Raw genomic sequence first — 14,736 nt, forward strand, 5'->3', positions numbered from 1 at the left:
TTCCCTCCTTCCTTCCTTCCTTCCTTTTTTTCTTTCTTTATAGAATCTGGGAGGCTTTCCTTTCCTTTGTCCTTTATCTACATTTTAAGTAATATCCTTAGATGCACAGGACGTTACAGCTGGGAGAAAATTCAGAGTCCTCGTCCACACACACTCTTTTTGTAGATAAACTAAGACTCAGAAGGGAAGTCCTTTGTAGAAGCCATTAGGATTGTCTTTATTGAGTATAATGTGTGAAATTTGAACAGAGTCAACGAGAAGCTGGCAGCCTGACAACGAATAGAAATGTGAACAATATTTTGTGACATACGCTGATAATTCATAACATTACATGTTGTTTATTTTTTCAAATGTAGGTCACATTAAGAAAATGGGAGCGATTTGAAACCAACAAAGAGACAGTGGTCAGATACCTTTTTCAAACAGGTTCCAGCCATGAGCGCTTCTTGAGTTTTAGCAGTTTGGAGAGTTTGTCTTCAGAGCTGGAACAGACAAAGGTACATGAGTAAGACATAGAGCCCCTTGGTACTCATTATTTGGAAGGGAAACTGTGTTTCCACTCCCTGTTGCTACCAATCATTATAATGAAGCATTTAATCAGTACTTATTGTTTATTCATCATCCACTCTTCAATACCCTGGTCAAGTTTCTCTGAGGAATGAAAACATAAATAAGATTTAAATATCAAGAACTGAGAGACAGTTTTCATTAAAGTGGGGAATAGTTTCCTAATAAATAAATGCAATAAAAATTTTCTGAAGGCAGTGATATTTTTCATTATAAAATTGGGACACTTGACTAATTGTTTACAGATGCTACTGCACAAGCACTTCTAAGCTAGAATAATTGTTCTCTCTCTCCTTGCTCACTCGATATTGTTAATACGGCCTTCATTCCGGTTGTAGCCCTGGAGTGGTTGTGCTAAAGAACTTGAGTGCTTTCTGTCTGCCAGTATGTGGGAGGGTGTTCATGGAATGTCATGTGTAATCTTCACAACAAGGGATTGCTGGTGAGTTACAGAAAATTCAGAGACTTATGTGGCTCAAGGTCACATGACTGGTGAAGGACGGAGCCTGGTTGCATCTCCAGGCCTTTCTGATGCCAGAGTCCTTTCTTTCCTGCCTCACCCTGCTGCCACTCACACGCCGTCTCCTTAAGATGTGGACATAAAGCCTGACAATGTTATTCTATTTTTGTTTCATTTGCTCTCTGTCAACACCACTCTGTTCTTTGGATTCCTTTGTGTGGAGCTTGCTCCATACATATACCTCTCACAACAGGCTCTGAGACTAAATGCAGATAAACAATGTCAAACATAACTTTACTTTCTCCATGGTTTTCCCTTGGTTCTGGGAAACATTAAGGGGGAAAAATACAATTTTTTTTACTTCTGATTCTATTCATGGGATTCTGAAAGATTATGCTGGGAGGTCAGTCTTCACAATTGAATCTGCAATAACTAAGCTCACATATATTAGTAGTGCAGTGAGTGGTTAGAAGCTTAGAATTCAGAATTGTGACATTAGCAAATACCGTATTTTACAATATTATAAATATACTAGTGGCCCGGTGCACAAAATTCGTGCATTTCGGGGGGGGGGGGGCGGTCCCTCAGCCTGGCCTGCGCCCTCTGGCAGTCCGGGAGCCCTGGGGGGATGTCTGACTGAGGCTTAGGCCCACTAAGCCATCAGTTGGACATCCTTAGCATTGCTACGAAGGCAGGAGAGGCTCCCACCACTGCTGCTGCGCTCACCAGCCATGAGCCTGGCTTCTGGCTGAGCGGCGCTCCCCCTGTGGGAGCACACTGACCACCAGGGGGCAGCTCCTGCGTTGAGTGTCTGCCCCCTGGTGGTCAGTGCACATCATAGTGACCGGTCATTCCACCATTCGGTCATTTGCATATTAGCCTTTTATTAGGTAGGATACACTGTAGATGAGGCCCCCTAGAACCATAAGAAATGCAAAAAATTCACTGTTCACTCATTCTCAAATTGCCCCCACTTAAAATCAAATTGCCCCCCTGTGGGGCATGTGCTGCACTTTGGGAACCAGTGGGCTTGGCACTTTTCCTCTCTGAGCTTCATTTCTGAATACATATGCATATACCAGGGGAATTGTAATCTCTTCTTGGCCTACCTCACTGGGTTGTCATGAGGAAGTTCTGAGCTAATAAACCTAGAAATGTTTCATTAAGTAAGTGTTATCTAATCAGGAAGGGATTGTTATTTTTAAGCTCACGGGTACCCTCGCAGGTAGCAGGTGCTAATTAGGGGAGGAGGGCATGATTGTTTCCTGAGACTGTAGCTATGGAAGCTTTGCAGAGGGTTCTGCAGGCCTGGGGGCGGGGAAGGGCTCTGGCCAGCAGCCCTGTAGCGGTGGTCATCCCTGGAGGTGCTGGCGGGGGGCAGAGCATTAGGGGGGCGCTAGGGGGGGCGGCAAGGCCGGAGGGGGAGTAACTGTCAAACCTTCCTGCTTGGCACCATTCTTTAAATTGTAAGTGGCTGTTTTGCAGCTGTACCTGTTCAGGGCGGGGCTTCAATCTCCTGGAGGGGGGTGGGGGTGGGGCTAGGGTGGAGCCAGGCAGGTCAGGAGTGTGGGTTTAGCCACGCCCCCAGTGAGGTTCAGCATAGCATGAAGAAGTCACTGCTGCTGTGGGGGGCGGGGTGAGGGTCTGATCCTGAGGGGCCATTCAGGTCTGCCTCCACCCGGGTCTGGAGTTGTAGGTAGGAAAGGCATGCCTGGCCCCAGCAGAGGGGGCCCAGCAGCGGCAGGCCGTGGGCCCCAGGTGCCTCAGGGTGCTGAGGAGTGGTCGCCGGCACACTATTGTTGTGGGCGCCCCTGGTGCGGGTGGTGGGGGAAGAGATTGGGAGTCAGAGGTGCGGGCTGCAGCTGCCCCTGAGGCTGGGTCTTTTCCCCTTCCAGTCAGCCTCTCAGTCCCCCTAGGGGTGCCGGGGCTGGGGTAGGGTGTCCGTCCGTCCCCCCAGGGATGTGGGGGCTGGGGTAGGGTGTCCCTCCGTCCCCCCGGGGATGTGGGGGCTGGGGTAGGGTGTCCCTCCGTCCCCCCGGGGATGTGGGGGCTGGGGTAGGGTGTCCCTCCGTCCCCCCGGGGATGTGGGGGCTGGGGTAGGGTGTCCGTGCAGGGGGATTTGAAGAGATCCCTGTGGCCACTTCCTTTTCCTTCTTTGCACTCAGGGCTCCTGTCAGACACTCTCCTCAGACCCCTGGGAACTTGGCTCTGGCTGCCTGCCCCCTACTGCGTGCGCAGCCTCCTGTTGGTCTGTCAACATGCAAATTGGTTGTTACTGGGACACCATAATGGACAATTAGCATATTACTCTTTATATGCATAGATCTACTAAAAGGAAGCTTTACTTACTCATTTTTATTCTCTTAAAATGCAGGGTACTTCTCTGAAATAATGTTGATATTTCTATGAGGACATTAAGCCTTTCAAACGTGAAGTTATAATAGGATTATGTAGTAACTCTATCTTATATGGCCTTATGTAATAATTCTGGGAGATGCTCTGTGGGAAAAGATGGCTATTGGAAATCTGACTTTAAAAAATTATTGACATTAGGTTTTCACATTACCTACTCAGTAAACAGTTGTTTGTGATGAAAATTTAAACCTCCTGTGAGATTCTCTTTCATGAAAAAAGCGAGATTAATTTTTTTCACTCACGATTATCCTTGGTTTACATTTTTAAATTCAGTAGTCAGTACCTTTACCTGAAAAAGTTCAGGTAACCACTAAAATTTACCAGTGCCTCAAATATATTAAATTAATTTTTTGAATTAAGGTAGTTCACTGTTACTGAAAATCATTGTGTGAATTTTATAAACTATTTTATCCTCAATTTTGCACAAGGGACATAAAAAAATTATAATAGGTACTTGCCAGAGTTCCAGGTACTGGAGATAGTAAAAATGAAGTTGCTAATTAAATGCTGACAATAACCTACAAGAAAAGCATCATGGCATTTCATACAAAAGAGCCAGAACCTGGAAAGTAATTCACCAAAGTTCAACAACTAGTAATGATCAAAGCCAAGATTCTGGTCCAGGCGTGACAGTTGCAAAACTTCTCTTCTTTCCACCATGTGGTATGTGGATGTATAGAAAATAAGGTCAACACCGTTAACATTAGATTATATCTCTTTTCAGAGAACTAGTTAACAAAATGCTTCTTTATAGTAAACTAGAGGCCCGGTGCACAAAATTCGTGCACGGGTAGGGTCCCTAGGCCTGGCCAGCAGTCAGGGCTGATTGGGGCCTCCGGCTGCCGGCAGGGGCCTTCCTTTGTTCTGTGCTCTCCCCTGGTCAGCACACATCATAGCGAGTGATCAAACTCCCGGTCAAACTCCCCAGGGGACACTTTGCATATTAGGCTTTTATGTATATAGGTAATAGTGGTACTCTGTATTGACTGAGATAGTCTTCAATTAAATAAACAAAGATTTATATTTATTGCCCTGGACATTTATTATCTCTATGACTGGAAAAAATCACTATTGATTGTCCTCATTATTCTGAAATGGCCTGTGATAAACTAACATATTTGTGAATAAGTTATTATAATGCAGCTCAGAATTCTAAACAATAAACCCAAACCAGGAAACAATGAAAAAAAACATTTTTGTGAGAATTGTTGGATTACTATGAAGGTATATGTGTGTGTATGTGTGTGTGTGTGTGCACATGTGCCTGTGCCTGTGCCTGTGTGTGTGTGTGTGTGTGTGTATATATATATATATATATATATATATATATATATATATATAGTTGTGTATATAAAATGAAAATAGCAAAGTCTATTCTGGCCATGTTGAAAATACATCTGTTTTATGGCTCAGCATATAATATGCTAATACACATGCATGTATGAATCTACCCATCCATCGAATCTGGGGGAGACTCTGCAGTACATATATGCAGTTTATTTGAGGGCAGAGTTTAAAAGAAGTCGACTTCCTAACAATTCTAATATATTTTTCTAGGAGTTTTCTAAGCGGACAGAAGGCATTGCAGTCCAGGCTGAGAACCTTGAGAAGGAAGCTTCAGAGATACCACTTGGGCCCAAGAATAAGCAGCTGCTCCAGCAGCAGGCCAAGTCAATCAAAGAACAAGTCAAAAAGTTAGAAGACACCCTCGAAGAAGAGTATGTGCTTGACACGCCCTAAACTTTCGTCTCTGAGATAAAATTCCATACACTCTTTCCTGTATATTGTATTCCTCACATTCTTTATGAATCTTGAAGTGTCTGTGTGGTTCAGCATGTTTTGAGGAAGCAACTCACAATTCAAAAGTCAGTACCACCAACACAGAAGCCAGCATCTCTGACACAGCAGAAAAATATTAGGGATGTGGTGTTTGCTTCGTAAACGGGTTCTGTTTGTGAAAAAGCCATATCTGTTCAAGTCCGTGGCCTTTATACATTGGAGAGGGAATCTCAAAAAGGAACCGATATTGAAAATAAATGTTTACTGTATTATGCTGCGGACCAGTGAGAGGGAAGAGGAGATATTTTGGTTGTGTAGGTTCTGGGCCGAAATACATAAGATATAGTCCAATGTCTTCATCTCCAAGCTCCCAGAGCTTGTCAATGGTGCCTCAGTATTCAAAATCCACTGATTGATATTCTATTTCCAAACATTAATTTTAAAAGTCTATTTTACATTTAACTATTTAATATATGTTCACTTATAAAAAGAAAGAAAGAATAGTTTGGCCTATGGTATCCTGTTATGTACAAAATGTACACACAAAAGCTTTGGAGGAAATAAACAGGAGAATATGGCCAATGTTCCTCAAAACAATATGGCTGAACATTCCTATTTTAAAAGTTATTTAGTTGCAAATCACTGACACATCCTTAAGGTAGAGGACACAATTTCTAAGATGGATTTTGAAATGTAAAATTTGTTTTTATACTCTTAACACCTTGACATTAAGATTGTACACTGCCTAAACTTTAAAGGTTGTTAAATAATATATTTAGAGGAAATTATTATGACTTTAAACTTTGAAAATGTTAAATATTGAATGCTATTCATCAAGGTATGGAAAAAGTCAAACTTGGAGTATAATAGGAAGGAAGCTACTTTTATGAGGAATGTCCATTGGAATCAATCTTCATTTAGAAACGTGCAATATAACGTAGCTTGCATTTTCTGTACTGATAAGAACATTAGGCACATCCAGGGTATAGATTTGAGACTGCAGTATTCTTTAATTGGACAATCAATGATGCCATTGTATTTTTCTCTTGATGTCTTCAAGTGCCTTTCGGTAAACAGGAAAATTCTTTCACTTTTTTTTTTAAGCAAAGGACTTAACCAGTGCCATGATAGACTATAAGTTTCTTACTCTTTTTCTAAATTGAAAGCCATAATCACATGGATACATATGCATAGCTAATACAAACTGCAAATCTATAGCTAAATTGTGTTCATTAGATTTATTACAAATAAAGCCCCAATTGTCTAAAAGCATTTAGGGTGCTTATGTACAAAGGTTTATAAAAGTATTTTGGAATCAAGACTGTAGAGACCCCTGAGAATAGCTGAAGTTATTATAGATTGAAGACTTAGCTCCAATGATAGAACAGTTCCTGCCTGTGAACAAGGAATTCAAGTTACAAGCTCCATCTTAATTCATGAAGATGCATTTTGTAAGGATCCTGGAGCATAAAGCATCCCTGTGGTATCTCCCCTCCAAGAGCAGGAGGACCGTGCCCACAAAAGTAGGACGGCTGCAAACCGTGTGCACTATGTATGCGAGCAGTTTCTTTAAATAAGTCCTGGCAACTATTTATCGTGCCATTTAACTAGACTACACCTGTGTCCAACCCCCCTTGAACCCCGAAATATTTTGCTTGAAGCACAGTTCTATTCATAGCATGGTGTAGGAGCTATTTTGTTAAACGCTCATTCTCAGAGGAGATAGGAAGACGAGAACTGACAACTAGTCGGATCAAATGTGCAGTTCTTCCCTGTCCTAGTAGTGTCAATGTTGAATTGGTCGAAAATGTCTTAACTTATCCTTTTACATAGCAATCTAAAGGAAAATGTATTGATGTTCTTTATTAAAACACTGCATTTTATTTACTTAATTTGGTTAATTTTAGTATTAAAACCATGGAAATGGTGAAAAACAAGTGGGATCATTTTGGCAATAATTTTGAGACCCTGTCCGTCTGGATAACTGAGAAAGAAAAAGAACTCAATGCCTTGGAAACTCCGTCATCTGCCATGGACATGCAAATCAACCAAATCAAGGTGACCTGCTCACACGTTCCTTGCATTTATAATCCATGTCTAGCTTTTGAAAACTCCTTTCTTGCCTTTTATCCAATGCTCTTTGGCCCCAGGACAAATCTTTCATTGCTATGTGACTATTCAAATTAAATTCACACGGATTGCTGAGCTAAGAGGTCTTGATTGATACCGGGCAACCGTTTATAGATGGAATTATGTATGAATGTCGTCTGACTTAAGCATCCAAAGTTAATATTGTGTGCAACACCATTAAAATGATTTTATGGTTACATTATGCTTTTCCTTGATTTTGAATTGACCCCATTGGAGTGCTCTGTTGATTCATTTATACAGCATATGAACTGTGTTCATCGTCTACAACTGTGCTTACAAGAATTATCCCAAATGTCTAGTTCAAGAGTTAGTAATATTTACCCTCACAGACCACAAGGAGGAGAAATTACTTTCTTTATGCAAAGCAATCAGATCCATCACTCCTATTCTTTCATTTATGCTGACTTTCAGGGCCTGGACTAGATAGACTCTGTGATATCTGAGCTCCCCAACTCTAAACTAACCATGTGATTAGACTGTCATTGTTCACGCCATACAAATAGTTTAAGAAAAAGATGGGCTGAACGTAATGAACTCTGAGGGTCCGTTTCTCTTTTTTATGTGCAATTTTTACACATCACATTTTTAAAATTCAGCCACTTCTTTTTCTATCTCAGCCCATTTTATTGGAAAGGGAAAACCCTCTGACATTTCATTCAATTAAATATAGTGAAATAAATACCAAGGTGAGGGAACATTTCACATTATGACTCAGAACAAGTCATCGCCATGTGCACAGTGGGAGGGTGTGATCTTGCTTAACTTGGCTTACACGCTGTGCAGATCATCCTGGTTTATCACACTTCTTATGCAACCGAGGCTACATGCAGCCTGGTATGTACACGTATGCTTATATGTTGGGTGGTATATAAGAAAAAAAACAGATGTTAAGCCATTAAGAATATTCATGGAATATGTTTACTCTTTAAAACTATTTTTGCAACGTTGTCATTTAATCATTTTTGCGAAATTCTGAGAAAACAAAGAATAACACACTTAAATAGTTTTGTCTCAAATTGTTCTTTCCAAAAATGTTAACATACACTTTCTAATTTGCTTACGCTTCCTATTCACTCTTTTCACTATTATTTAACCTTAGTTCCAGGACTTGGGAAATGTATCACTTACCAAACATCATTACATTGTTACTCTTTAGAAAACAAAACAATTATATATTTTATTTTTAAATATATAAACATTCAATTGTGGATTTTCATGCCATCAGCCTAGAAACACTTTTTAATACTCCAATGTGGCATTTTGGAAACTATTTTAAAATGTATTAAATGAATATGAAGAACGAGAAAATCATTTGCTAGAAATAATCAAAGACAGAGTGAAATGCCCTTTAGTGCAGAATCTGGCTAGTAGGTCCATGTTCTACTTCCACAGAATTAAATGACAGGAAATAGTGAAAATCTGGCCATATTTGTCATGTTTTCCATTGAAAACAACCTCAGGATAAAACTAATTCATTACATTGCATAGTTGTGAAGATATTTATCTATAAGCCCACTTTTGGTTTTCATTACATGCTATTCTAAATGGACTGATTTCTTATTCCTAATTGATCATTTACAGGTGATAAGAACATATATTGGGTTCATCTTCTGTCTTCTCACTCTGGATTATATAGTCTGCCTATATGAGTTTGCTGATGATCTGTATTACACTAAGAAATTACAACTAAAATCGTTTCATTGAGGTGTTGCAAGCACCTGCAACAATTATTGACACCTAGGAAACACTCAATATATATTTGTTAAATCTATGAGTAATTTTTCTTAAAAAATATCATTTATAAACAGTAAAACAAAGGAAGAATTGTATTTATGCTCAAACAACATATACCTATCAAGTATGCCATTGCGGTCATACATATGGGAAGTAAAATAAGTAATATACTCACACTAGTTATTTCTGACTTGCCTTACCTAGACAGAAATTATCTCTATGTTTTCTCATTTAAGCATAAGTCACATTATTTTTTTTCTAGGGTAACAGTATTTTTCATTTAAATGATTTGAAACAGATTGTCTGGATTTTTTTGCTTTATTTTGATTGAACGATTTGGCTCTTTTTCTCAGAGAACTAATTTTCATTTTCTTCTACATAAATAAGCCTCTACGTTTATGAGAGACAGATAGGCACTTCCGGTCACATATGCACACACATCCTTGATGGCTTTCCGTACTTTTCAGGTGTTGGCTAATACATAAAACGCCCCCAACTGAAATTGTAGCAAGTAGGTGCTATGCTGTAGAGCCCACAGCTAGTGAGTAAAGCAGTGGCAACAGAGGGGGGCCCAGGGTCAGCAGTAGAGACATCACCTGAGGAATTGTTAGAATTGCAAAGACTCGGCTCCACATTAGCCCTACTGAGTCTGAGTCCCTGAGGATGGGGGCCAAGTGATCTTAATGTATTCCAAACTTGGAATACATTGGCATAAAGGATAGATGATAAATGTGAAAAGGCTGGGTTTAGGTCACCGTGGAATCAGATAAGCTTGTAGTTTGGTCAAATATGAAATACTCAACTACATTTTAGGAAAATTAAGCGAATGTCAGTATTAGCATGCCTATGAGAACACACTCCTTCTCAGATCAGTTGGTTAAAACCCTGATTCATAGGGTAAGCAGGGAATTCCAGATACCTTCAGAGATACTGTAAGAGTTCCAGGGACATCTCCCTGCTTACACCACTGCAGGCAGGAGCAGCTATTTCTCTTCATTCTCCATCCAGCGAGCACAGCCACCCATGTATATTTCAGACACAATCTGCATATCTATCCTCCAAAAATGAGGTCAGCAAACACATGGGGTTTGTTCATAGCTGCTCTCTAACGACCCCAATGCATTGAAATGTCCGTTTTCTCTCTGCAATATTTGTATCACTTCAGGAAGGCAAGCTTGCTCAGCCTGCATTGTCATTTTTCTCGTTTTGAATACTAGGTCACGATTCAGGAAATAGAAAGTAAGATCGGCTGCATCACAGGACTGGAAGAAGAAGCGCAGTCTTTTGCTCAGTTTATTACCACTGGAGAATCAGCCCGCATCAAGGCCAAGTTGACACAACTAAGAAGATACTGGGAAGAACTTCGAGAGCACGCACAGGGTCTGGAAGGAACGATCCTGGGACATGTCTCTCAGCAGCAAAAGTTTGAAGAGAATCTTAGAAAGGTAAGAATTGCTCCATGCATGCTACAGTGACCTGTTTCACATTGCATTTATAGGGCAATGCAATAGAGTCCAGAAATAGTGGAATAAAGAAACGACACAATTTGCCAATTATTTACCAAGTTTTCCATGATGCTTAAGTTTATAACTATTTATATGGCACATTTTTGAGGGAATAAAAAATGTCATTATACTTTGTGTTCAGATAAACATTAAGACTTATTTATATTTATTTGAAATAATAGGACACATTCATTTTAGATTTTTTTAATGTTTTTTATCAACACATTGAAAGTTATCCAAAAATGATAGGCATGCTGCTTCCCCAATAACCTTTCTCGTCTTGATGTACGTTTTTCCCGCCATTATTTTGCTATTTCACCAATGTTTTAGGTCCAGCAGTCTGTGTCTGAATTTGAAGATAAACTTGCTGATCCAATTAAAATATGTTCTTCAGCTACAGAAACATACAAAGCTCTCCAAGAACATATGGTAAGAGTATGCTTCAACATTTCTGCTTATTTATCAACTCGGAAGCTTGGTAATTCCTGCTTGAAAAGGAAACATAGTAAACATTTTTATGAGAGATAAAATTTTTAAATGTTTATGTTATATGAGGAATGATATAGATCCAGCATATTTACTTCATATGACACAAGAAATATAAGCATGCAAGTAAGTTTTCATTAAAATGTATGATAAAGAAGTAACCATTTAAAATATATTTCTCTCTCTCCATGGACATGGACAACAGTGTGGTGATTGCGGGGGTTAAAGAGGTTGGGTGCAGGTGGTGGAGGACAGGGAGGGGATAAGAGATGATGGAAAAAATTAAATTAAATTTTAAAAAATACCTACTTTGTTCCAGAAAAAAAGTCTTTCTCTCTCTTAATTAGAACATGTAACTTATTCATATTATAGCTTTAGTAAATCCTGCTACCTCTTACCAGCATTATAAAAATTAAGTGTGCAGAAAAAAATACACGTGCAGAGCAGATTTCAGATTTTAACCCGCTGGACTCAAATGTGCCAAGACTATGTCCCCGCTCACCTTTTTGCTGTGACTAGCTTTTCTGGTCTGGTCCCTGAACTGGTGACCGTTGTGAGATGTTTTGCAAAGGAACAGCAGATGCTTCTGGCAGAATTCGGGGGAAGGAGCAAAGGAGGGACATCAGGCACAAAGAAATAGTAAAACGAAACATCTGCTAATTAATAAAAAAAGTATATGTTATCCCTGTTACATGTGCATTTGTACACACACATACATACATGCAGAAAAGGGCTGCAGGGACAGAAAGCAGACAACTGGCAAAGACACATCTGGAAAAAGGAGAGGAACTGACGTCATTGGGATTGTTATAATAAGAATGCACTTTATTGAAGTGTTACTGATGTCATTTTTTTAAAATACCCCCCAAATGAGGAAAACTAAGTTAATTGAATTTCATGGAATTATTTTAATAGACAACTAAGTCTATTACCAGAGAAGATACCATTCTATTTTGTTTATTTTTAAAAAATTTCTTTATTGATTAAGGTATCACATATTTGTCCTCATCCCCCCATTCCCATCCCAAACCCCTCCCCATGCATGCCCCAACCCCCCTGTTGTCTGTGACCACTGGTTAGGCTTATATTCATGCATACAAGTCCTTTGGTTGATCTCTCCCCCTTACCCCCACACTCCCCTACCTTCTCTCTGAGGTTTGACAGTCGATCGATGCTTCCCTGTCTCCGGGTCTGTTTTTGTTCATCAGTTTATGTTGTTCATTATTTCCCCTAGATGAACGAGATCATGTGATAATAGAAATACACTTATAAGAACTGAAAATGAGACAGGCAATAATGGTTATGATGAGAGGCAAATGAATCAGTCTGTAGTGAGTTTCTTTCTGGGCCAACAGTTCTTTTGAGTCCCAATTTCAATGTCAAACACTTCCTTATGTGTACATTTCAGCAATGATATTTCAGTTCTGGATGGTGGACAAATTGTGGTAATGCAGGTCCGACCCTCTCTGGTTTGGTCCTGAGCAACCTGCAGTGACGCACAGCTGCTGACTGCTAGGATGGCAAGGCGTCGTCAGCATCTTCCATCTCTGGACTGTTTCTCTTCTGTCTTCATGGCTGGAGCAGTCCTGTCAATTCCTCTCTGTTGCAGGAATCCACATGGTCTTGGAGTTGTTTTCTGAAAATATACAAACATATTCTCAACCAAAAGTTAATAAAGGAATCTTTTCTATAAATTTGACTTGGGATCCTAAGACTACATTATAAAATTTCCAAAAGCCTCCTAATATTTAAATCAAAAAAGGAGGGATAGTAGAAGAATATCATGTAAGGAAAAATATCCTATAAGTAAATTACATCTAGAAAATTTTTACTTTAGAAAATTAACTTTCATTTGTAATGCTAACAGCAAGACACCCATTAAAAACACACATGGTGTCAAAACAAGCCAAAGGAAAATCGTTTGGGCAAAAAACGAAAAAGGATCCCAAGTCAAATCTGTTTTGTTTAATATTTAGATTTCTGAAGCCAGTGATTTTTGCCTGTCTTGATTTTCTGATTTATAAAATGGGGCCAGTGAAAGAACATAACTCTTAAGGGTCTGATGGACATTAAAGGAGTTGGTGTATGTAATGTACATAGCACAGTACCTGCCACATTCTGAGGCTCCTTATGGTTATTATCATAACTAGGCCTGGTGCACAAAATTCGTGCATGGGGAGGGGGGTCCTTCAGTCCAGCCTGCACCCTCTCGCAATCTGGGATCCCTCAGGGGATGTCTGACTGCCAGTTTAGGCCCAATCCCTGCACAATCCCGGACTGATGGCTGCTAACTACTGGCCTGCCTGCCTACCTGATTGCCCCTAACCACTTGCCTGTCTGCCTAATCACCCCTAACCATTCGCCTGCCTGCCTTATCACCCATAACTGCTTGCCTGCCTGTCTGATTGCCTCTAACTGCCTCTGCCTGCCTGCCTGATCACCCCTAACCACTTGCCTGCCTGCCTGATCACCCCTAACTGCTCGTCTGCCTGCCTGATTGCCCCTAACCACCTCTGCCTCAGCCCCACTGCCAAGGCTTTGTCCAGAAGGACATCTGGAATGATGTCAGGATGGCCATTTGGCTATCTGGTCTAATTAGCATATTACACTTTTATTATTATAGATAACCATATGCATGAAAGATAACAGCTATGTCAGCTGGACTTTTCCAATATACACTGAGTGGCCAGATTATTATGATCTCTGAACGAATAATACTCTGGCCACTCAGTATATATATTAGAGGCCCAGTGCATGAATTCATGCATGGGTGGGGTCTGGCCAGCCTGGCCAGGGGGAGGGCTTGCCTGCTGGTCAAACTCCTGGTCAAAAGGACAATTTGCATATTAGCCTTTTATTGTATAGGATATACACTGAGTGGCCAGATTATTATGCATTCAGAGATCATAATAATCTGGCCACTCAGTATATTTTTATAGAAATTACTGCATGTTACATACAGCTCTTGAAAATTTGGAATAGAGTTTTTAAATAAATTTCACATAAAATGAATAATTTTCACAAATTGTCTGACTTGTTAAGGAAAAGTAGACATTATTCTGATATACAGCAGCATAGTTTTATTGGGGCAATAGTCTCTCCGTTTTCATTTTCATTCCTGTATTCATGAAATAACTCTCTCCTCACTCCCACTCTGTGTCACTGGACATCATGGTCAGACAATCTTCAGTGCCATTATTGTGTGTTATGACTGAAGGGACAGTTTTGGTGGGAATGGGTGTCAGAGGAAAATGGCAGCCTCGTTTCTCTGCTTTCATTGCCCTCCTCTCGTCCCCTCCCCAGGATCTCTGCCAGGCCCTGGAGTCCCTGAGCAGTGCCGTGGCCGCACTCTCTGCCAGTGCCCAGAAGGTCGTGAGCAGAGGCCATGCTGTCCAGGAGGCCAGGGTCCTGCAGCAGAGATACCAGGGGCTGCTGAGTCGGGCGAAGGAGAGACAGACGGCGCTGGAGAGCCTGCTGGCCCACTGGCAGCGGTGAGCAGCCTTCCTTCCCCAGTTGGCCACCTGGGTTTTAATAGCCACTCTTTATAAAAAATATGTTTGTATTCATTTTAGAGAGGGAGGAAAGGAGAGGGAGAGAGAGATAGACACATCAATGATGAGAGAAAATCATCCATCAGCT

General features: G+C 40.5%; 1 protein-coding gene across 6 annotated transcripts in view; it reads left to right on the plus strand.

Annotated features, from left to right (window-relative positions):
* Positions 1-14,736, plus strand: part of SYNE1 (spectrin repeat containing nuclear envelope protein 1) — a 400,736-nt gene that overhangs the window by 138,679 nt on the left and 247,321 nt on the right. For 5 of the 6 annotated variants that reach the window (XM_080663595.1, XM_080663598.1, XM_080663597.1 and 2 more), the window contains exons 32-37: positions 357-497; positions 5,000-5,160; positions 7,129-7,279; positions 10,324-10,551; positions 10,942-11,040; positions 14,401-14,588. In XM_080663595.1, coding sequence (XP_080519721.1) covers positions 357-497; positions 5,000-5,160; positions 7,129-7,279; positions 10,324-10,551; positions 10,942-11,040; positions 14,401-14,588 — 968 coding nt within the window. Of the gene's footprint in view, positions 1-356; positions 498-4,999; positions 6,461-7,128; positions 7,280-10,323; positions 10,552-10,941; positions 11,041-14,400; positions 14,589-14,736 lie in introns of those variants that run through there. The other variant, XM_080663600.1, reaches the window with a different exon arrangement.

Source organism: Plecotus auritus (genome assembly GCF_963455305.1).
Source record: "Plecotus auritus genome assembly, chromosome: 4".
NCBI classification, from domain to species: domain Eukaryota; kingdom Metazoa; phylum Chordata; class Mammalia; order Chiroptera; family Vespertilionidae; genus Plecotus; species Plecotus auritus.